At 43.3% G+C, this 22,465-nt stretch overlaps 1 protein-coding gene across 1 annotated transcript; it reads left to right on the top strand.

Annotated features, from left to right (window-relative positions):
- Window positions 1–3,406: 3,406 nt before the first annotated feature.
- LOC311110407 (uncharacterized protein) lies at window positions 3,407–22,266 on the top strand. Its single transcript, XM_084188955.1, has 6 exons — window positions 3,407–3,859; window positions 5,676–5,806; window positions 6,011–6,193; window positions 18,873–19,037; window positions 19,415–19,526; window positions 20,692–22,266. Exons 1-6 carry the CDS (start codon window positions 3,583–3,585, stop codon window positions 21,732–21,734), a joined length of 1,911 nt encoding a protein of 636 aa, XP_084045081.1. The 5' UTR covers window positions 3,407–3,582; the 3' UTR covers window positions 21,735–22,266.
- The last annotated feature ends 199 nt before the right edge of the window (window positions 22,267–22,465 follow it).

The raw sequence follows: 22,465 nt of genomic DNA, 5'->3' as shown, positions 1-22,465 counted from the left end.
CTATGCGGAGGCTGTCAAAAGGGTATTAAGATCAAGGGTTGTGGGTTCGATTCCCACGGGGGGCCAGTATGAAAATGTATGCACTCACTAACTGTAAGTCGCTCTGGATAAGAGTGTCTGCTAAATGACTAAAATGTAAATGAGTAGCTTTGAAGGTCTGGTGGTAGTGAAGACCGCTAGGCCTAGCTACAATGAAGCCTACACCGCATCCTGAGTATCAACAGCAGGATCCACCCTTGCAAAAACAAATTGCAGTCAGAGTGCAGTATAAATGCAGTTCAACTGCAGTACACTACATTTATTCTGCAATTACTGCATCCAAAATACCACAGTCGACTGCAGTTACTGCACTTTTACATCAGTTTCAAAACTGCATTCTTTTTTTGTCAGGGCAGAAATTCTTCATGTGGATAAAGTGGACTTTGTATCATTTATAGCAATGGTGATAAATGGAACTGCACAAGTTGAAAGGAAGATCGACATCATTGTTTCTGCAGCTGAACTCTTTCCGGGATTAAAATATTTCACATCTGAAGAGCTTCATTAGGGAAATGTCTCGTGCGGTATGCTGAGCCTGAGCATGGTATTTGAGTTGAAGGAGTGGGAATGTATATATTTTAGTAAATATTTTTGTAGTATATGTATGGGGATTAAAGATGCACTATGCAGAAATCGCCCCGGGTTGCTAAAATTCTAATAGTTCGCTTAATTCCAGTTTGTGTGACAAAACATCCAAGTATAGTGTAGAGAATCATTGTATCATCTAAACTGCTGTGAAATATATTTTCCATAACCAAATTATTAAAACAAACCTTAAAAACGGGAAGCATAGACATAGTGCACATAGAACAGATATACAGTTTCTTAGACTTGCTTTCAATGAGAATTACAGTTCTATAACTCACATTTCTGTGTGAATGTTGTCTGGTCATACAAAAAGTTACATATTGCAGCTTTAAAGATGCACTATGCAGAAATCGCTCTGGCATTTCCTGGCTGCTAAAATTCTAATAGTTTGCCTCATTTCAGTGTATGTGACAAAATAAGCATGTATAGTGTAGGGAATCATTATACCATCTAATCCGCTGTTAAATATATTTTCCATAACTTCAAATAATGTATTTTCAGCTGTTTGAAGCTGGTGTACAAAACCAAAAGTAAAAGAAGAAAAAACTAAACTTAAGAATGGGAAGCATAGAAATAGTGCACATAGAACCGATCTACCGCTTCTTATACTTGTTTTCAGTGACAGACGGATCTATAACTCATATTTCTATGTGAATTTGGTTGGGTCACCCAAAAAGTTACATATTGCAGCTTTAATGTAAATGTTCCCTTCCCTGTATGGAATTTACTTTTCTTTTGTACATTTTGTACCCCCATCCAGTTAATGGTGACAATGCACCTTTTTGAGTGTAATTCGCCATAGAAATCGAAGAAGAAGAAGAAGTCTGCTGGACACTGAGAGAAGGGAAGTCAAAAGCACACCCAGACCTGATAATAGAGCTGTTGCCACTTTATTGGGTGGGGCAGAAAGGGTGTAAGGTAGGTTTTCTGTGGGTCTGATCTCATGTTGGGGTAAGGGGAAATGAGGCAGCGGATAAGGTAGCGAAAGCAGCTCTGAAGAGGGAGGAGGTCGATGTGGTGGTCCCTTTAGGGAGGATGGAATGTAGAAGCATCACAGCAAAGGGGTTGACCCAGGAGTGGCAACGTGAGTGTGAGAGAGAGGAGCGGGGAAGGCAGTTTTTCTCCATCTTGAATTCTGTGAGGAATGTCAGTAGGTATCAGGGGAGTGAAAGGAGGGATGGGGTGCTGTTGACAAGACTGAGGTTGGGTCATTGTGGATCGGGAAGTGGGTTATTGTTAGTGGGGAAACACCCATATGGGAAGTGTGAGGAATGTGGGGAGGTAGAGACTGTGAAGCATGTCCTGTTATATTGCAAGCAGTATGCTGAAGATAGCAGGATATTTTTCTGTGAGCTGGCGGAGTTGGGTGTAACCACATTTTTGCTTGTAACTACACTACATGACCAAAAGTATGTGGACATCTACTCGTCGAACATCTCATTCCAAAATCATGGCCATTAATATGGTGTTGGTCCCCCCCTTTGCTGCTATAACAGCCACCACTCTTCTGGGAAGACTTCTCTAGATGTTGGAACATTGCTGCAGTGACTTTCTTCCATTCACCCACAAGAGTGAGGTTGGGCACTGATGTTGAGCGATTAGGCCTGGCTCGCAGTCGGCGTTCCAATTCATCCCAAAGGTGTTCGATGGGGTTGAGGTCAGGGCTCTGTGCTGGCCAGTCAAGTTCTTCCACCGATCTCGACAAACCATTTCTGTATGGACCTTGCTTTGTGCACGGGGGCATTGTCATGCTGAAACAGGAAAGGGCCTTCCCCAAACTGTTGCCACAAAGTTGGAAGCACAGAATCGTCTAGAATGTCATTCCTTCACTGGAACTAAGGGGCCTAGGCCGAACCATGAAAAACAGCCTCAGACCATTATTCCTCCTCCACCAAACTTTACAGTTGGCACCATGCATTGGGGCAGGTAGCATTCTCCTGGCATCCACCAAACCGAGATTTGTCTGTCAGACTGCCAGATGGTGAAGTGTGATTCATCACTCCAGAGAACGCGTTTCCACTGCTCCAGAGTCCAATAATGGCTAGCTTTACACCACTCTAGCCAACGCTTGGCATTGCGCATGGTGATCTTAGGCTTGTGTGTGGCTGCTCGGCCATGGAAACCCATTTTATGAAGCTCCCGACAAACAGTTCTTGTGCTGAAGTTTCTCCCGGAGAGGAACTCGGTAGTGAGTGTTGCATCCGAGGACAGACTATTTTTACGCACTACACTCTTCAGCACTCAGTGGTCCCGTTCTGTGAGCTTGTGTGGCCTACCACTTCGCGGCTGAGCTGCTGTTGCTCCTAGATGTTTCCACTTCACAATAACAGCACTTACAGTTGACCAGGACAGCTCTAGCAGGGCAGAAATTTGACGAACTGACTTGTTGGAAAGGTGGCATCCTATGACGGTGCCACGTTGAAAGTCACTGAGCTCTTCAGTAAGGGCATTCTACTGTCAATGTTTGTCTATGAAGATTGCATGGCTGTGTGCTCGATTTTATATTCCTGTCAGCAACGTGTGTGGCTGAAATAGCCGAATCCACAAATTTGAAGGGGTGTCCACATACTTTTGTATATATAGTGTATATTGGGCTCAAATGACAGGCAGAGCGAAATAGCAAGGAAGCTGTTGTGGGTTCTCTATTCCACCGGCCTGCACCAACGGGTATGAGGCTATTAGATATTTAAGTGTGTTTCACACTCCCGCCCGAGAAAGGCAGCAATACAGTGTCTAGTCTGCCGGAAACGGACAAGAAGAAGAAGTCTGCCGGGAACACACACAAAGAAGAAGAATTAAACGGAAGAACAACTTCCGCACTAGCGTTTTTATTTAGACGTATTAACATCCTGGAACTCAAAATATTATTAATTCAACTGCACACCCCATGTAGTGTTTAGTTCGAGTTGGAGACAGGATTTGTTTGATAGCTAACTAACTAGCTAGCTGCTAACAATGGCTAACAGTATGATTTTTCACACTCAAATAGCCTCCATCATGGAGGTTCTAGCGAATGCAGCCGTGGCAGAGATCTGTAAACTCGTAGACGACGACTATGCAGTGTTTCGTTTGGAAATAACTCAAAGCCACAAAGAAAACAGGGCATTGCGGAGGAAACTACTGGAATTGAAGGTGGCACGGGAACGCGCAGAAAGGACAACGCGAGAGCGCGTCCTCGCCAGTCGTCCCAGTAGTGTCAAGATCGTCGAACGATACAGAGGAATGGCAAGAGGTACATTTAGCGGAAGGACGAGGATGCACGGCTTGTCGCGGTTCATAGCGTAGTGCCTGTCACCGAGTTCACCAATGCACGTGTTCAGATGTGTTACCCAAAATTAGGTCTTGGTTCGTTTTTGGATCGTAATAATAATACTTTTTATATAGCGCTTTTATTTACAAGTAGAATTGCACAGTCCTTTTAAAAACAGAAAACAAGTTAACAAAACAAATGTAGGGATCTGGCAGTTCTTGGGCGATGGTCTTCCAAAGCTTTGATGATAGGCAGGTCAGAAAGGTAGTATCTTGAGAGGAGGGAGTATAGGTAGTAGGGCCAGGCTGGGCAGCGAGGTAGAGGCATTGACAGACAGGCCAAGGAGCTCTTGATCTGGCACCTCGTCTTCAATTGTCACAGCTCCTCCTCCGTAGGTAGGCTGGATCGTCCACCACTGAAATGCAGCACCCACCAGGGTGATGCTTCGGTGACTGTAAAAGCGACTGTAAGACCACCACACGCCCTACGAAGCGAGCCTCTGCATCCCCTCACACGGCTAGGAACTGGGACAGGGGGCCAAAAAGCGATGCTGTTGATCTGGTGTTGGTGTATCATTCAAATCATATTAACGAGCTAGCCAAGACAAATATAAACTGACTTGCCATAATCAGTTCTGCAATTCCGTGGGTTACCACCAGATATTTCAGTTAATTTATCAACACATTATCAAAAACAAAAGTTGATAAAAAATGCAATAATAAAACACTTAAACAATACAATATTTACAGACATCTCTGCCTACGATGGTCCCAGTCGGTAATAGATAGAACACCTGTGGGGAAAACAACCTGTGGTTACCTACAGTGCCTTCAGAAAGTATTCATACCCCTTTACTTACTCCACAGTTTGTTGTGTTACAGGCTGAATTCAAAATGGATTCAAATGATTTTTTTCTCACCAATCTACACACAATACCCCGTAATGACAAAGTGAAAACATGTTCTTTTAAATTTGTTACTAATTTATTGAAAATGAAATACAGTATTCACACCCCTGAGTCAATACTTTGTAGAAGCACCTTTGGTAGCGATTACAGCTTTGAGTCTTTCTGGGTAAGTCTCTAAGAGCTTTACACACCTGGATTGCGCAACATTTGCCCATTATTGTTAAATAAATTATTTTACACTAAAGGTGAATTTGAAAGAATGTTTGTTTTCCCAAATTTGTGGGTGTGGTCGAGGGGAATTCCTTATTACGTGAATATCGACTCTATATATATCGCTAGCTATCTTGTAGCCTGGTTGCCGTCGCTGTTCAGCTACTTAATTCCACTCCTTGTACTCCAAAGATGTGACAAGGAGTGTAATGTTAGCTAAAACGACTGGTACGCAGACTAGCTCTCTTGCACAAAGAAACAATATCATATACTAACCAGATTCTTGATTTACTGTATTTTCTGTTATTTACTCAATGAAAACAATATGATGCATGGAACATAATACATAAATCAATAAATAGTATCAAGAAGTTAGGCCAAGTGTTACCTTACATCCTTGCCAATTGTAGACAGTGTCAATAGTGTACAATATACCGTTGACAGTGCTTGACTTAAATAGGTACCAGTACTCATTTTGGGTGCCGGTACTGTTTATATATAGGTGCAGGAGCTCCACAATATTTTGAGCTAATATTCTATAAGAGGAACAGGAGTTCAAGCAGTAGAAAATTTGATGTGCCAGTACTCCGCACCGGCGAGCTCCTGCACAAGTCAAGCACTGACGTTGAGCATTGACAGGAGCTAACCTAACCACTGCTTTTCCCCCAATCACTCTCTCAGGTGAAGGACATCCCACTGGAGGCCACAGGAACTTTGTAAAGCCAGCGGGACACAATACATGGGGAGATGACCAACCAATCACTGTTGATAAGGGGAGTGGAACCTCAACCCAGCACGTTATCGTGATAGAGGTTAGTGTAATAGTGTTGCATTAAAAATTAAAGTTACTTTGTCAATCAAATGTGGCCCGTTTATTTCAGAAGGCTCCCCTCAGCTATTCACTTGCTTCCATGTATATCCTCATTTATCTACCATTGGTGAGCTTTGTGAGACTTCACTACCACATTGTTATCCAATTCAACTCATGTACCGGCAATAACCTCTCTTCTTGTCAGTCTGCAGATGCAGAGTCTGAAGGTCCTGGTGTCAAGCAGGAGAGATCTGAAGGAGAGGAGGACACACGGCACAGCAGAGACATCCAGACTGGAACGGCTGAAGCGCCCCCTGTAGCGCCCCCTGTAGCCAGAGAGGACCCCACCGTCCCAGCGCAGCCCAGGACCCGACGCAGCATCACGGAGGTCAGTGGAATGCCGAAAGCCGTCCTCAAGTCAGAGACAGACACTAAGACTTTAACTGTAACACACAGTCTCTTACGCACAGGATCTGACCACAGATCAGTCCCAGAGAGACTGGGGCTGGGGAGACTGGGCTGTCCTCCTGCTCCCGGCTCAGAATACTTACCAGTATTTCACCAGAGCCAGAGAACAGTTAATTCCCGTAGGGATGGGGATGGTAATGTGTTAGACACTAGTGGTGATGATCCGTCTTGTTCTTACGCTACAGAGATGGACCCTGTCAACATATCCTTGGGTTTAGAGACACAAAGTGATCTGTCTAGAGGGGACTGGAACCGGTACAGTAGTAGTGTATACTCTGAAGGGTGCTTAGATAAGAAAGGGGAGGTTATAGTGGTAGATGAAGTGACTGTGAAAGTGGAGGGCGACGTTCCTCCCACATGGAATGCAGATAGTCACCTAGGAGACAGACACTCACAGGGCAGAGATTTCTTAGATTACAGGGAAAGCTTAGAGACAAATCCAAATGTCGCGACCCACTCCCCTTTACACGCGTTCAGGGATCGTGACCCAGGTTCCACGTTGATGGGGCCTTCCGATTCACACAGCCGTGTCCTTTTCGATCAGGTATTGAACTCAAACGACAGGGCTAGAGCCCAAGCTCGGGGAGGGGGAGCCACATCAGGCAGTAGTAAAGAGAAACGGTTCCTCTGCATGTTCTGTAACAAAGGCTTCAGCTGCCCCCAGAAGGTGGAGCTCCACCAGAGGATCCACACAGGTGTGAAACCCTTCAGCTGTACCCAGTGTCACATGCGCTTCGCCCAGGCTGGCACCCTGAAGAGGCACCAGAGGGTCCACACAGGTGTGAAACCCTTCAGCTGTACCCAGTGTCACATGCGGTTCGCCCAGGCTGGTGACCTGAAGAGGCACCATAGGGTCCACACAGGGGAGAAACCCTATAGCTGCCCCCAGTGTGAGAAGAGATTCACCCGCCAGCACCAGCTGAAGATGCACCTGAAGGTCCACACGGGAGAGATGCCGTTCGCCTGTACGCACTGCGGGAAGAAATTCTCAGAGAGGAGCTACCTCAGGATACACCAGCAGAAAAAACATTCCACTCAATAGCTTCAGATGTTAGATGTATTAAATATAAAGATTAATTTTCATTGTTGTCAGCAGAAAATACCCACAGATGCATTTGGAATAATGAGAGTAACAGATTTCAGTATTGAATATTCCTGGGTAGAATATTGCATCCAGACGTGATACAGTGAGGGAAAAAAGTATTTGATCCCCTGCTGATTTTGTACGTTTGCCCACTGACAAAGAAATGATCAGTCTATAATTTTAATGGTAGGTTTATTTGAACAGTGAGAGACAGAATAACAACAAAAAAATACAGAAAAACGCATGTAAAAAATGTTACACATTGATTTGCATTTTAATGAGGGAAATAAGTATTTGACCCCCTCTCAATCAGAAAGATTTCTGGCTCCCAGGTGTCTTTTATACAGGAAACGAGCTGAGATTAGGAGCACACTCTTACAGTTTGTTACCTGTATTAAAGACACCTGTCCACAGAAGCAATCAATCAATCAGATTCCAAATTCTCCACCATGGCCAAGACCAAAGAGCTCTCCAAGGATGTCAGGGACAAGATTGTAGACCTACACAAGGCTGGAATGGGCTACAAGACCATCGCCAAGCAGCTTGGTGAGAAGGTGACAACAGTTGGTGCGATTATTCGCAAATGGAAGAAAGACAAAATAACTGTCAATCTCCCTCGGCCTGGGGCTCCATGCAAGATCTCACCTCGTGGAGTTGCAATGATCATGAGAATGGTGAGGAATCAGCCCAGAACTACACGGGAAGATCTTGTCAATGATCTCAAGGCAGCTGGGACCATAGTCACCAAGAAAACAATTGGTAACACATTACGCCGTGAAGGACTGAAATCCTGCATCGCCCGCAAGGTCCCCCTGCTCAAGAAAGCACATATACAGGCCCGTCTGAAGTTTGCCAATGAACATCTGAATGATTCAGAGGAGAACTGGATGAAAGTGTTGTGGTCAGATGAGACCAAAATCGAGCTCTTTGGCATCAACTCAACTTGCCGTGTTTGGAGGAGGAGGAATGACCCCAAGAACACCATCCCCACTGTCAAACATGGAGGTGGAAACATTATGCTTTGGGGGTGTTTTTCTACTAAGGGGACAGGACAACTTCACCGCATCAAAGGGACGATGGACGGGGCCATGTACCGTCAAATCTTGGGTGAGAACCTCCTTCCCTCAGCCAGGGCATTGAAAATGGGTCGTGGATGGGTATTCCAGCATGACAATGACCCAAAACACACGGCCAAGGCAACAAAGGAGTGGCTCAAGAAGAAGCACATTAAGGTCCTGGAGTGGCCTAACCAGTCTCCAGACCTTAATCTCATAGAAAATCTGTGGAGGGAGCTGAAGGTTCGAGTGCCAAACGTCAGCCTCGAAACCTTAATGACTTGGAGAAGATCTGCAAAGAGGAGTGGGACAAAATCCCTCCTGAGATGTGTGCAAACCTGGTGGCCAACTACAAGAAACGTCTGACCTCTGTGATTGCCAACAAGGGTTTTGCCACCAAGTACTAAGTCATGTTTTGCAGAGGGGTCAAATACTTATTTCCCTCATTAAAATGCAAATCAATTCATAACATTTTTGACATGCGTTTTTCTGGATTTTTTTGTTGTTATTCTGTCTCTCACTGTTCAAATAAACCTACCATTAAAATGATAGACTGATCATGTCTTTGTCAGTGGGCAAACGCACAAAATCAGCAAGGGATCAAATACTTTTTTCCCTCACTGTATATATGGCATATTTGTGCCTAAAAAGTCTGTTTCATATTGTGTTTGTACTGTGTAGGCCAGGGATGGGCAACTTTGATGGGGGTGGGGGGCCACAGAAAATCGAAACTCAGAGCCTTTTGGGGGCCCTAAGCTACATTTTGAGAGCAAAGCATTTTAGCGGCCCCCTTGACAGCAAATATTTAAAAAAAATAGTTTTAGAGTTAATTTCCTGCCATTCTACACATTTTGCCATGGGGCGTAGAGAAAATTGTGCCATTTTTAAGTATGTTTTCTGCAATTCTACATATTTTGCTATGAGGTGGATAGAAGATTTTCTAATTTTATATGTAATTTCATGCAATTCTACACATGATCAATGGGGGCCCACAGGTCAGTAATTCAATCATGATTACTACAAGTTTGGAAAAATACACATTTTGCCATAAGGTGGAGACAAGTGTTTGCAGTTTTTAATATAATATCTGATGATCAATTGGCTCCCCCCGGTCGGTAATTCGGCCATGATTACTACAAGTTTAGGTAGCTGGGGGGGAATTTAATCCGCAGTAACAAGGGGCGCTGCCGGTTGCCCATCCTTGGTGTAGGCTATATGTGACGTGCTCAATCATAATCAGTTGGAAGTCGCAATGACTAATTTGCATATAAACTGTGTTTTTGTCAACATTTAGATTTTTTTGCTATTTGGGGGTTTCATCTGGTTTTAACAAAACAATGTCTTTGTTTTCATAATCTGTATGTATCATTGCCAAATTCAGTATAAATATAGTTTTTAATCTTATAAATGTAGGATGAAATGGAGCACTTTCCCATCGGTTCGGTGGATGCTAGCTTGTAACACATCAGGCTTTCGCGGCACTAGCTTATCTGCACAATGAAAACCCTCCTCTATTCCCGAAATCATGAATGAATTACAAACTAGCTAGATATATATTTTGAATCAAGCTACAATAGGCTATTCAATTGGAGGATTTTCCTGTTTTCCCAATCAAAGCTACTGTAGTGTATCATCCGCGGGAAAACAAAGTGTACTTCAGGCTACACTCTCTCGCACTTCAAAACCCATCTCCCGAGTGGCGCAGTGGTCTAAGGCACTGCATCTCAGTGCTTGAGGCGTCACTACAGACCCCCTGGTTCGTTTCCAGGCTGTATCACAACCGGCCGTGATTGGGAGTCCCATAGGGCGGCGCACAATTGGCCCAGCGTCGTCCGGGTTTGGCCGGTGTAGGCCATCATTGTACATAAGAATTTGTTCTTAACTGACTTGCCTAGTTAAATAAAGGTTAAAAAAATATATATACATAGTTACACTGTCACTACTGCCTACACCTTAGCTAGCATGCTTAGGTTTATACTGCATTGATGGATTCCCGGGAGAGAGAAATCGCTAAATTTTTTAATAGCAATGTTGTGCTGGGAGCTGGTTCAGACGATCAGTGGCATCAACTTATTGGCGACTACTTTTTGACCCTGCGCCACAGAGCAACGCCATCAGCGACTCAGACAAGCTCACTGAAGTCGAGGCCGAGCACCTTGAGGAGGCATCCGAGGAAGACCACCCATTAATGGTGGATCCGTCAATTACGGTGCTTCAGTCAGTCGAGGGGGAATATGTCAGTGGTGCTGAGCAAGAAATTGAAAAGGCTTGCGAGTTCAGGTGCACTTCCAAGTCCAATGAATGGAAGCCGGGATTTTTGCTTTTACCCCCGAGGAGATGAATTAGCTAACTCACCAATGGTAAGTGCTTGCCATTCAACTATTAGTCGAGTTTATATGGCTGTGAGTGTGTAATGTGTGCGTCTTTCTGTGTCTGTCTATCTGTCAGTGTCTGTGTGTGTGATGAGGCACACATAGACTGACTAGCTAACTGTTAGCGTATTAAAGCCAAGCGTGTGTGTGTGAGTAAATGTGTGGCTTGGGAGGGAGAGCGAGAAGTGGGGGACGTGTAGCCCATGCAACCTAGCTATGTAGCTAGTAATGTATGGGACCTGTGTGTGTGTGTGTAATTGAGTGAGTGAGTGTGGTGTGTGCGTGGGCACGGGGGAGAGAGAGAGAGAAGTGGGGAATGTGTAACCCATAAAACATTTGCAGTAACTTATGGGACCTGTGGCTGCTGATATTTGTCCTAAAGACAGGTTACATAAATGCATGAAATGGCCATCTATAAAGTTATCACATACACACTACCGTTCAAAAGTTTGGGGTCACTTAGAAATGTCCTTGTTTTTGAAAAAATAAGCAATTTTTTGGTCCATTAAAATAACATCAAATTTATCAAAAATATAGTGTAGACATTGTTAATGTTATAAATGGCTGATTTTTAATGGAATATCTACATAGGCGTACAGAGGCCCATTATTAGCAACCATCAGTCCTGTGTTCCAATGGCACGTTGTGTTTGCTAATCCAAGTTTATCATTTTAAAAGGCTAATTGATCATTAGAAAACCTTTTGCAAGTTACAAATAACTTTCTTCTGAAACTCATCAGTCTATTCTTGTTCTGAGAAATCCCAGCATCGCCTCTTCACTGTTGACGTTGAGACTGGTGTTTTGCGGGTAATATTTAATGAAGCTGCCAGTTGAGGACCTGTGAGGCGTCTGTTTCTCAAACTAGACACTAATGTATTTGTCCTCTTGCTCAGTTGTGCACTGGGGCCTCCCACTCCTCTTTCTATTCTGGTTAGAGCCAGTTTGCGCTGTTCTATAAACTTCTGATAAACTTGGATTAGCAAACACAACGTGCCATTGGAACACAGGACTGATGGTTGCTGATAATGGGCCTCTGTACGCCTATGTAGATACTCCATAAAAAAGCAGCTGTTTTCAACTACAATAGCCATTTACAACATTAACAATGTCTACACTGTATTTCTGATCAGTTTCATGTTATTTTAATGGACAAAAAAATAGCTTTTCTTTCGAAAACAAGGACATTTCTAAGTGACCCCAAACTTTTGAACGGTAGTGTACCTTTACATCAAACCTGACCCATTTACACTACTGGTAAAAGTGTGTGTGTGTGTGGAATTCACGCATGCATTTCAATGAGTGCAGGTTGTATAGTTTGTGTGTTGTATTGAAAGTGTGTTGATATTACTTGAAAATCTATTGGCTAGAATAGATTATGACGATGACTGAATGTTAAAGAATTATAAATTGTTATGTCTTATTTTTCAGATGAAAAACATCTAGTGCTCATTGGCAAGATCTCTGGTTCCGTTAACCTCTGCAAGGAAACGGTCATCTGGAACAGGAGCTAACAAAAAGGAAACATCAGAGGACATATTTCTTTGATAGCTAGCAAGTCTGCAGAGAAACATTCAAGTTCTGACACACTTGATGTTTTCTGTTATTATTGGGGCTGCAACAGTATCAACAAGTTCGTGAGGTATTTAAGAAAAAATGAGTAGGACGATGTATCATGACTAGAAATAAAAGAGCAGAGAATACATTGTGCCTTTCAGCACATATTAAAGGCATGTAAAAACAAATAAAAAATCAGATTGATTTCAGATTTTCTACAACAAGCTGACTGCAGTGATAAAGTTCTACAAGGAACATGGTGTGGCTCCAAGGAAGAAGAGGTGTGGTGGTCGTCTTGCCAGAAAACGGGTGCTGTCCTACAAGGACACTCAGCGAATCTTCCACGATGTCAACAACTCCGCCGGTGTCCACGCGATGCCGCTCCCAGGACAGATCCCTGGATTTAAGAGGGCAGACATCCGGTGGCTACCGACATATGAGACCAAGTCCTGTGTGTGGCGCTAGTACAAAAAAGTTCATGCGTGATCATGGTGAGTGTTTTCCAAAATATTGATACTTTTATATTTGTACCCAACGTTCATCAGCTCAAGCCAGCAGCAAAGACTCTAACCAAAGCCCACACGAATCGGATCCAAAGAGACTGTCAGTGCTTACTCTCTGGTGACGCGTGTGTACTCAGATTTTCTTTAACGTTTCTCACTTTAGTTGCTGCTTAGAGACCAGAGCTAACTCTGACCATTTTTAGCTCCAACCCCCTCATTCCCCTTCCATGTTTTAGCTCTATTGAGATGTTGTTTACTCTGTGTGACTGTCATAACAATGTAGGTCCTGGGTTTGTGAGCGGGTTGCTTGGGCACATCTATGCACATTCTCTATAACGTATTTATAAGAGATGTTATTTAACGTGGTAATGTATTCATTATTTATCATCCCAAGCCTCATCTCCGAATGTGATCCAACATGGAAAAACTATGGGACACAACCATGAAATGTTCGAGGACTACGTGGGATGGGCACACGTTTGTACGCGCACATGCGCACATACGTGCACACAGCATGTAGTCCACGCACATATAATGGCGTGAACATGTGCAGTGTGAGAGTGTTTCTCAGTCATACATACAGTACCAGTCAAAAGTTTGGACCCACCTACTCATTCCAGGGTTTTTCTTTATTTTTACTATTTTCTACATTGTAGAATAATAGTGAAGACATCAAAACTATGAAATAACACATATGGAATCATGTAGTAACCAAAAACGTGTTAAACAAATCAAAATATTTTATATTTGAGATTCTTCAAAGTAGCCACCCTTTGCCTTGATGACAGCTTTGCACACTCTTGGCATTCTCTCAACCAGCGTCATGAGATATTCATCTGGAATGCATTTCAATTAACAGGTGTGCCTTCTTAAAAGTTAATTTGTGGAATTTATTTCCTTCTTAATGCATTTGAGCCAATCAGTTGTGTTGTGACAAGGTAGGGGAGGTATACAGAAGATAGGCCTATTTGGTAAAGACTAAGTCTATATTATGGCAAGAACAGCTCAAATAAGCAAAGAGAAAAGACAGTCCATCATTACTTTAAGACATGAAGGTCAGTCAATCCTGAACATTTCTATAACGTTGAACGTTTCTTCAAGTGCAGTTGCAAAAACCATGAAGCGCTATGATGAAACTGGCTCTCATGAGGACCACCACAGGAAAGGAAGACCCAGAGTTACCTCTGCTGCAGAGGATAAGTTCATTAGCGTTAACTGCACCTCAGATTGCAGCCCAAATAATTGCTTCACAGAGTTCAAGTAACAGACATCTCAACATCAACTGTTCAGAGGAGACTGCGTGAATCAGGCCTTCATGGTCGCATTGCTGCAAAGAAACCACTACTAAAGGGCACCAATAAGAAGAAGAGACTTGTTTGGGCCAAGAAACACGAGCAATGGACATTAGACCGGTGGAAATGTGTCCTTTGGTCTGGAGTCCAAATGTAAGATTTTTGGTTCCAACCGCTGTGTCTTTGTGAGACGCAGAGTAGGTGAATAGATGATCTCCGCATGTGTGGTTCCCACCGTGAAGCATGGAGGAGGAGGTGTGATGGTGTGGGGATGCTTTGCTGATGACACTGTCAGTGATTTATTTAGAATTCAAGGCACACTTACCCAGCATGGCTACCACAGCATTCTGCAGCAATATGCCATCCCATCTGGTTTGCGCTTAGTGGGACTATCATTTGTTTTTCAACAGGACAATGACCCAACACACCTCCAGGCTGTGTAAGGGCTATTTGACCAAGAAGGAGAGTGATGGAGTGCTGCATCAGATGACCTGGCCTCCACAATCACCCGACCTCAACCCAATTGAGATGGTTTGGGATGAGTTGGACCACAGAGTGAAGGAAAAGCAGCCAACAAGTGCTCAGCATATGTGGAAAAGCATTCCAGGTGAAGCTGGTTGAGAGAATGCCAAGAGTGTGCAAAGCTGTCATCAAGGCAAAGGGGTGGCTACTTTGAAGAATCTCAAATATAACACTTTTTTTGGTTACTACATGATTCCATATGTGTTATTTCATAGTTTTGATGTCTTCACTGTTATTCTACAATGTAGAAAATAGTAAAAATAAAGAAAAACCCTTGAATGAGTAGGTGTGTCCAAACTTTTTACTGGTACTGTATGTATGCACGTGTACATGTGTGTGCGTGGACGTGTGAAAATAAGTGAATGTTGCCAATACATTCTGTTGCTTGTACAGTACAGATGTTTGATGAACAGTACACCTGCTCATCAAACATCTCATTCCAACATCATCAGCATTAATATGGAGTTGGTCCCCCCTTTTGCTGCTATAACAGCCTCCACTCTTCTGGGAAGGCTTTCCACTAGATGTTGGAACATTCCTGTGGGGACTTGCTTCCATTCAGCCACGAGCATTAGTGAGGTCGGGCACTGATGTTAGCCGATTAGGCCTGGCTCGCAGTCGGCGTTCTAATTAATCCCAAAGGTGTTTTGATGGGGTTGAGGTCAGGGCTCTGTGCAAGCCAGTCATTTTCTTCAACACCAATCTCGACAAAACATTTCTGTGTGGACCTCGCTTTGTGCACAGGGGCATTGTCATGCTGAAACAGGAAAGGGCCTTCTCCAAACTGTTGCCACAAAATTGGAAGCACAGAATAATCTAGAATGTCATTGTATGCTGCAGCGTTAAGATTTCCCTTCATTGGATCTAAGGGGCCTAGCCCGAACCATGGAAAACAGCCCCAAACCATTATTCCTCCTCCACCAAACTTTACAGTTGACACTATGCATTGGGGCAGGTAGCATTCTCCTGGCATCCGCCAAACCCATATTCGTCCGTCGGACTGCCAGATGGTGAAGTGTGATTCATCACTCCAGAGAACAGGTTTCCACTGCTCCAGAGTCCAATGGCACCAAGCTTTACACCACTCCAGCCGAAGCTTGGTGTTGCGCATGGTGATCTTAGGCTTGTGTGCTGCTGCTCACCCATGGAAACCCATTTCATGGAGCTCCCGACAAACAGTTATTGTGCTGACGTTGCTTTCAGAGGCAGTTTGGAACTCGGTAGTGAGTGTTGCAACCAAGGACAGACAATTTTTACCAGCACTAGGCGGTCCCGTTCTTTGAGCTTGTGTGGCCTACCACTTCGCGGGTGAGCCGCTGTTGCTCCTAGACGTTTCCACTTCACAATAACAGCACTTAGTTGACCAGGGCAGCTCTAGCAGGGCAGAAATTTGACGAACTGACTTGTTGGAAAGGTGGCATCCTATGACGGTGCCACGTTGAAAGTCACTGAGCTCTTCAGTAAGGCCATTCTACTGCCAATGTTTATCTGTGGAGATTGCATGGCTGTGAGCTTGACTTTATACACCTGTCAGCAACAGGTGTGGCTGAAATAGCCAAATCCACTCATTTTGAAGGGGTGTCCACATACTTTTGTCTATATAGTGTATGTGTACAAACTTATGTGTGCACATATACATGTGCGCGACAACGATGCAGACAGACACTTTGTCTGTATAGTTAGAGCAATGTGTAATTTGTGTGTGTGCGTAAGTGAAAAAGAAGAACACAGGCTGTCAATCGATTTCATGTTTTGTTTTAAGTAAATAGTTGTTATTCATTATTTCAATAAATGTCTTAAAAGTAACTGTAAACTTTGACTGCATTTTTCTAAAAAACATAATTTGGTGACACTCCGCATGTAATGGCATGTAACTCACTTGTAATTTGGAGTAGAGAGATCATGTTGGTCTCATTAGAAAGCTAATGTTCTCCTCTTTCCAGCACTGTCCAAATGTGTTTTGGGGTCAATGTGAGTGATTATGATAAAGCAAGTCACATATGATGTTCACAAATGCCTATTTCATTATTTCCGTTCAACTACTTAATTATTTTCCCAAAACACTTTTAATGAGAAAATGAATGCAGTTTATCAAGTTCATGCAGATTCTTTTTTGGGAGACATGTACAGTTGAAGTTGGAAGTTTACATACACTTAGGTTGGAGTCATAAAAAATCGTTTTTCAACCACTCCACAAATTTCTTGTTAACAAACTATGGTTTTGCCAAGTTGGTTAGGACATCTACTTTGTGCATGACACAAGTAATTTTTCCAACAATTGTTTATAGACAGATTATTTCACTTATAATTCACTGTATCACAATTCCAGTGGGTCAGAAGTTAACATACACTAAGTTGACTGTGCCTTTAAACAGCTTGGAAAATTCCAGAAAATGATGTCATGGCTTTAGAAGCTTCTGATAGGCTAGTTGACATCATTTGAGTCAATTGGAGGTGTACCTGTGGATGTATTTCAAGGCCTACCTTCAAACTCAGTGCCTCTTTGCTTGACATCATGGGAAAATCAAAAGAAATCAGCCAAGACCTCAGAAAAATAATTGTAGACCTCCACAAGTCTGGTTCATCCTTGGGAGCAATTTCCAAACGCCTGAAGGTACCACGTTTATCTGTACAAACAATAGTACGCAAGTATAAACCCCATGGGACCACGCAGCCGTCATACCGCTCAGGAAGGAGACGCGTTCTGTCTCCTTGAGATGAACGTACTTTGGTGCGAAAAGTGCAAATCAATCCCAGAACAATAGCAAAGAACCTTGTGAAGATGCTGGTGGAAACAGGTACAAAAGTATCTATATCCACAGTAAAACAAGTCCTATGTCGACATAACCTGAAAGGCCGCTCAGCAAGGAAGAAGCCACTGCTACAAAACCGCCATAAAAAAGCCAGACTACGGTTTGCAACTGCACATGGGGACATAGATCGTACTTTTTGGAGAAATGTCGTCTTGTCTGATGAAACAAAAATATAACTGTTTGGCCATAATGACCATCGTTATGTTTGGATGAAAAAGGGGGGAGCTTGCAAGCCGAAGAACACCATCCCAACCGTGAAGCACGGGGGTGGCAGCATCATGCTGTGGGGGTGCTTTGTTGCAGGAGGGACTGGTGCACTTCACAAAATAGATGGCATCATGAGGAAGGAAAATGATGTGGATATATTGAAGCAACATCTCAAGACATCAGTCAGGAAGTTAAAGCTTGGTCGCAAATGGGTCTTCCAAATGGACAATGACTCCAAGCATACTTCCAAAGTTGTGGCAAAATGGCTTAAGGACAACAAATTCAAGGTATTGGAGTGGCCATCACAAAGCCCTGACCTCAATCCTATAGAACATTTGTGGGCAGAACTGAAAAGGCTTGTGCGAGCAAGGAGGCCTACAAACCTGACTCAGTTATACCAGCTCTGTCAGGAGGAATGGGCCAAAATTCACCCAATTTATTGTGGAAGGCTACCTGAAATGTTTGCCCCAAGTTAAACCATTTAAAGGCAATGCTACCAAATACTAATTGAGTGTATGTAAACTTCTGACCCACTGGGAATGTGATGAAAGAAATTAAAGCTGAAATAAATCATTCTCTCTACTATTATTCTGACTTTTCACATTCTTAAAATAAAGTGGTGATCCTAACTGTCCTAAGATAGGGAATTTGTACTAGGATTACATTTCAGGAATTGTGAAGAACTGAGTTTAAATGTATTTGGCTAAGGTGTATGTAAGCTTCTGACTTCAACTGTATGTGTGGTTTTCATATGGTGTAATTAACACTTGTTTATGTTTAATAAACACAATTGGACTTTTCATTCTAAGACTTTCATTGAGACTCTCTTTACTATACATCACATCTGATCTCACCCTATTTTGCATACACCCTACAGAACTTTATAACCAATATACACTTACTAAATATACCTACACATACCCACACACTAACAAACACCTACTGTACACATCAACATAGTTTAGTCAGGTTCGTCTAATGATGACTTATCATAGATTACTTTTTTTACCCACAACATCATATTTTTGTCCACCATGATGGGTTTAACAACAATGAAGTCATTCTGTAACTACAGTATAGGACTCATGTAGTGGGGATGGGTAGACACTCCATGTTGAAAGTGTGTTTATTATCTGTGTGTGTACGTACCTGAGGGAGTGTATGTCTGTGTAATCTGTATCACCTCTCTCTTCCAGGAGGAGGAGGGTCCAGAGGTGCTGCTGGTGAAGGAGGAGGGGTGTGAGGAGGGTCTGGGGAACCCTGAGGGGACCATGGTCATGGAGGACAACCAGACTACACCTCCTCCTGAACCCACAGAGGAACCAGCTGAGCAGCACAGGACCACACACAGTCTCACTGAGGTGAGCCCACTGTGAACTACTGTCTGTATGGTATTAGGTCAAGGCCGGTATCCACAGTGTCTCAGAGTAGGAGTGGTGATCTAGGATTATAAAGAATACGATTATATGGAAAAATCCTAGATCAGCACTCCTAGTCTGAGACTCTTTGTGGATACGGGCCCAGGTCTTGATTAATTTTGTCTTAAGCGCTTTCAATGATCAAACCATTAAAGAGTGGAAAGTAATCGAGCTAACAGGTTTGCATGGTATCAAATCAACTAACATGTTTGCATAGTACTCATAGCAATTCCTCATTGCCCAATCAGAAGATGCTCCATAGCAGGGTGCTCATATCAGATTTCTTGATCCAACATCATCTCACTCTGTATCTCTTACAGTCAGTAGACATGGAGGATGGGAAGCCTGATCTGCTGCTAGTCAAAGAGGAGACAATAGAAGACGGACCAGAGAGCATTGACCTGCTGAGTGGACTAAAGATGGGGGAGCAAGGTAAGGGAGACATACAATACATTTGGAAAGTATTCAGACCCCCACCCTTTTTCCACATTTTGTTACGTTACAGCCTTATTCTAAAATGGATTAAATAGAAAAAAATCCTCATCAATCTACACACAATACCCCATAATGACAAAGCGAAAACAGGTTTTTAGACATTTTTGCACATTATTAAAAATAAAAACAGATACCTTATTTACATAAGTATTCAGACCCTTTGCTAAGAGATTCGAAATTGAGCTCAGGTGCATCCTGTTTCCATTCCATTGATCATCCTTGAGATGTTTCTACAACTTGATTCAATTGATCGTTCATGATTTGGAAAGGCACACACCTGTCTATATATGGTCCCACAGTTGACAGTGCATGTCAGAGCAAAAACCAAGCCATGAGGTCGAAGGAATTGTCCGTAGAGCTCCGAGACAGGATTGTGTCGAGGCACAGAGCTGGGGAAGGGTACCAAATACATTCTGCAGCATTGAAGGTCCCCAAGAACACAGTGGCCTCCATCATTCTTAAATGGAAGAAGTTTGGAACCACCAAGACTCTTTCTAGAGCTGGCCGCCCGGCCAAACTGAGCAATCGGGGGAGAAGGGCCTTGGTCAGGGAGGTGACCAAGAACCCGATGGTCACTCTGACAGAGCTTCAGAGTTCCTTTGTGGAGATGGGAGAACCTTCCAGAAGGACAACCATCTCTGCAGCACTCCACCAATCAGGCCTTTATGGTAGAGTGGCCAGATGGAAGCCACTTCTCAGTAAAAGGCACATGACAGCCCGCTTGGAGTTTGCCAAAAGGCACCTAAAGGACTCTGACCATGATAAACAAGATTCTCTGTTCTGATGAAAGCAAGATTTAACTATTTTTTTGCCCAAAAAATCTAAATATCTGTTTTTACTTTTTCATTATGGTAATTCTGTGTAGATTGAGGAGTAAAAAATACAATTTAATCAATTTTAGAATAAGGCTGTAACGTAACAAAATGTGGAAAAAGTCAAGAGATCTGAATACTTTCCGAATGCGCTGTACATATACAGAACATAATAGATATACTTCAATGGGAATAGTGATGCACCTGGCTATTATTTTGTCCATACAACTCCATATATAGAGTTTTCTCTGCCATGTTTATAAAGTCTATTTTGTAACCTCTTCCTACAGGTGGTTGGCTGGAGGCTAACAGAGGAGACTGGGCGGCCATCTTGGATTCCAAGACCGGTGCAGCCAATATCCCAGGGGATGACATCACTGAGCAGGCCAGGACCAGAGGCAACATCATAGTGGAGGTCAGTGGATGGAACAGCGTCCTCAACTCTGGGCTGGGGAACAACGCTGTTCACCACAACCAGAAACAGACAGTCGAACACAAAACAACATCCGAACTTAGTCTCCATGACAACAGACTGGCTGAGACCAGGGCGAGGCATAGATTTGGTCTGCGGGGACGGGGAGGTGTCCGTATGCAGCTTGAGGGAACAGACACAGACTCGGCTAGCGATGCTCCGTCTTGCTCCTATAGTTGTGATTCAGAGAGACTGATGGTGCCTCAGGTTAACCCCCTAACAGGTGCTGCCTTCAGCCTGCCTTCTTTAGGATATATCAACTGGAACATGGACCCTGCGACAACACAGACACTCCCTGGCCTTCGTCCTCCTCACACTCTCCTTATGTTAAACCAGACCTCAGACAATGCCAGTTCCTCAACACTAAATGGCTACACAAGCCCATTGACAAATGACAGTAGTAGTAAAACTCTCAGCAGATCTGGTGGCAAAGAGAAGCGCTTCCCGTGTTCATTCTGTGGGAAAGCTTTCAGTTTCCCCAAACAGGTCGAGATCCACCAGAGGATGCACACAGGGGAAAAACCATTCAGCTGCCATCTGTGCCGGGTCAGTTTCTCCCACTCGTCCAGCCTGAAGAGGCACCAGATGGTCCACACAGGGTTGAAACCCTTCAGCTGTACCCAGTGTCACATGCGCTTCGCCCAGGCTGGTGACCTGAAGAGGCACCAGAGGGTCCACACAGGGGAGAAACCCTACAGCTGCTCACAGTGTGAGAAGAGGTTCACCCGTCAGAACCAGCTAAAGATGCACCTGAAGGTCCACACAGGAGAGAGGCCGTTCGCCTGTACGCATTGCAGGAAGAGGTTCTCAGAGAGGAACTACCTCAGGATACACCAGCAGAAAAACCATTCCGCTCTATAACATATAAAGTAACCATTCCACTCGATAGCTTCTGACGTTTTGAGCAAACCCTGCAATAAAGACAAAGATTAATTTTCATTGTTGTCAGCAGAAAATATCCACAGATGCATTTGGAATAACGAGAGTAACAGATTTCAGTGTTGAATATTCCTGGGTAGAATATTGCATCCAGACATTGTGGGATATATAAGGCATATATAAGCCTAAAAAGTATATTACATATTGTGTTTGTACTGTGTAGGTTAGGATGTTCACAAATGCCTATTTCATTTACATTACATTTACATTTTGGTCATTTAGCAGACGCTCTTATCCAGAGCGACTTACAGTTAGTGAGTGCATTTTATTTTATTTTATACATTTTTTATTTCATTACTTCCGTTCAACTACTTTTTTCCCCAAGACACTCTTAATGAAAAAATGAATGCAGGTTATTAAATTCATGCTCATTTTAAGTTGAGACCTCTGTGTGGTTTTCATATGGTGTATGTAAAACTTGTTTATGTTCAATAAACACAAAATGGGACTTTTCATTCTGACTTTCATTGAGACTCCCTTAATAGACACTGTTTACAAAACAAACTGACCAGGTGAAAGCTATGATCCCTTATTGATGTCACCTGTTAAATCCACTTCAATCAGTATAGATGAAGGGGAGGAGACAAGTTCAAGATTTTTAAGCCTTGCGACAATTGAGAAATGGATTGTATATGTGTGCCATTGAGGGTGAA

The sequence above is a fragment of the Coregonus lavaretus genome (assembly GCF_964263955.1).
Source record: "Coregonus lavaretus genome assembly, contig: SUPER_35_unloc_5, whole genome shotgun sequence".
Taxonomy (NCBI): Eukaryota; Metazoa; Chordata; class Actinopteri; order Salmoniformes; family Salmonidae; genus Coregonus; species Coregonus lavaretus.
This window is presented reverse-complemented; position numbering and strand designations above follow the sequence as displayed.

What these genes read in the sequence shown, in the direction of transcription:
- LOC311110407 (XM_084188955.1), top strand. Translation starts at nt 3,583, where the DNA reads ATGGCTAACAGTATGATTTTTCACACTCAAATAGCCTCCATCATGGAG. An exon ending in ATACAGAGGAATGGCAAGAG is followed by an intron (nt 3,860 to 5,675) that starts GTACATTTAGCG and finishes TCACTCTCTCAG; the next exon opens with GTGAAGGACATCCCACTGGA. An exon ending in CCCGACGCAGCATCACGGAG is followed by an intron (nt 6,194 to 18,872) that starts GTCAGTGGAATG and finishes TCTCTCTTCCAG; the next exon opens with GAGGAGGAGGGTCCAGAGGT.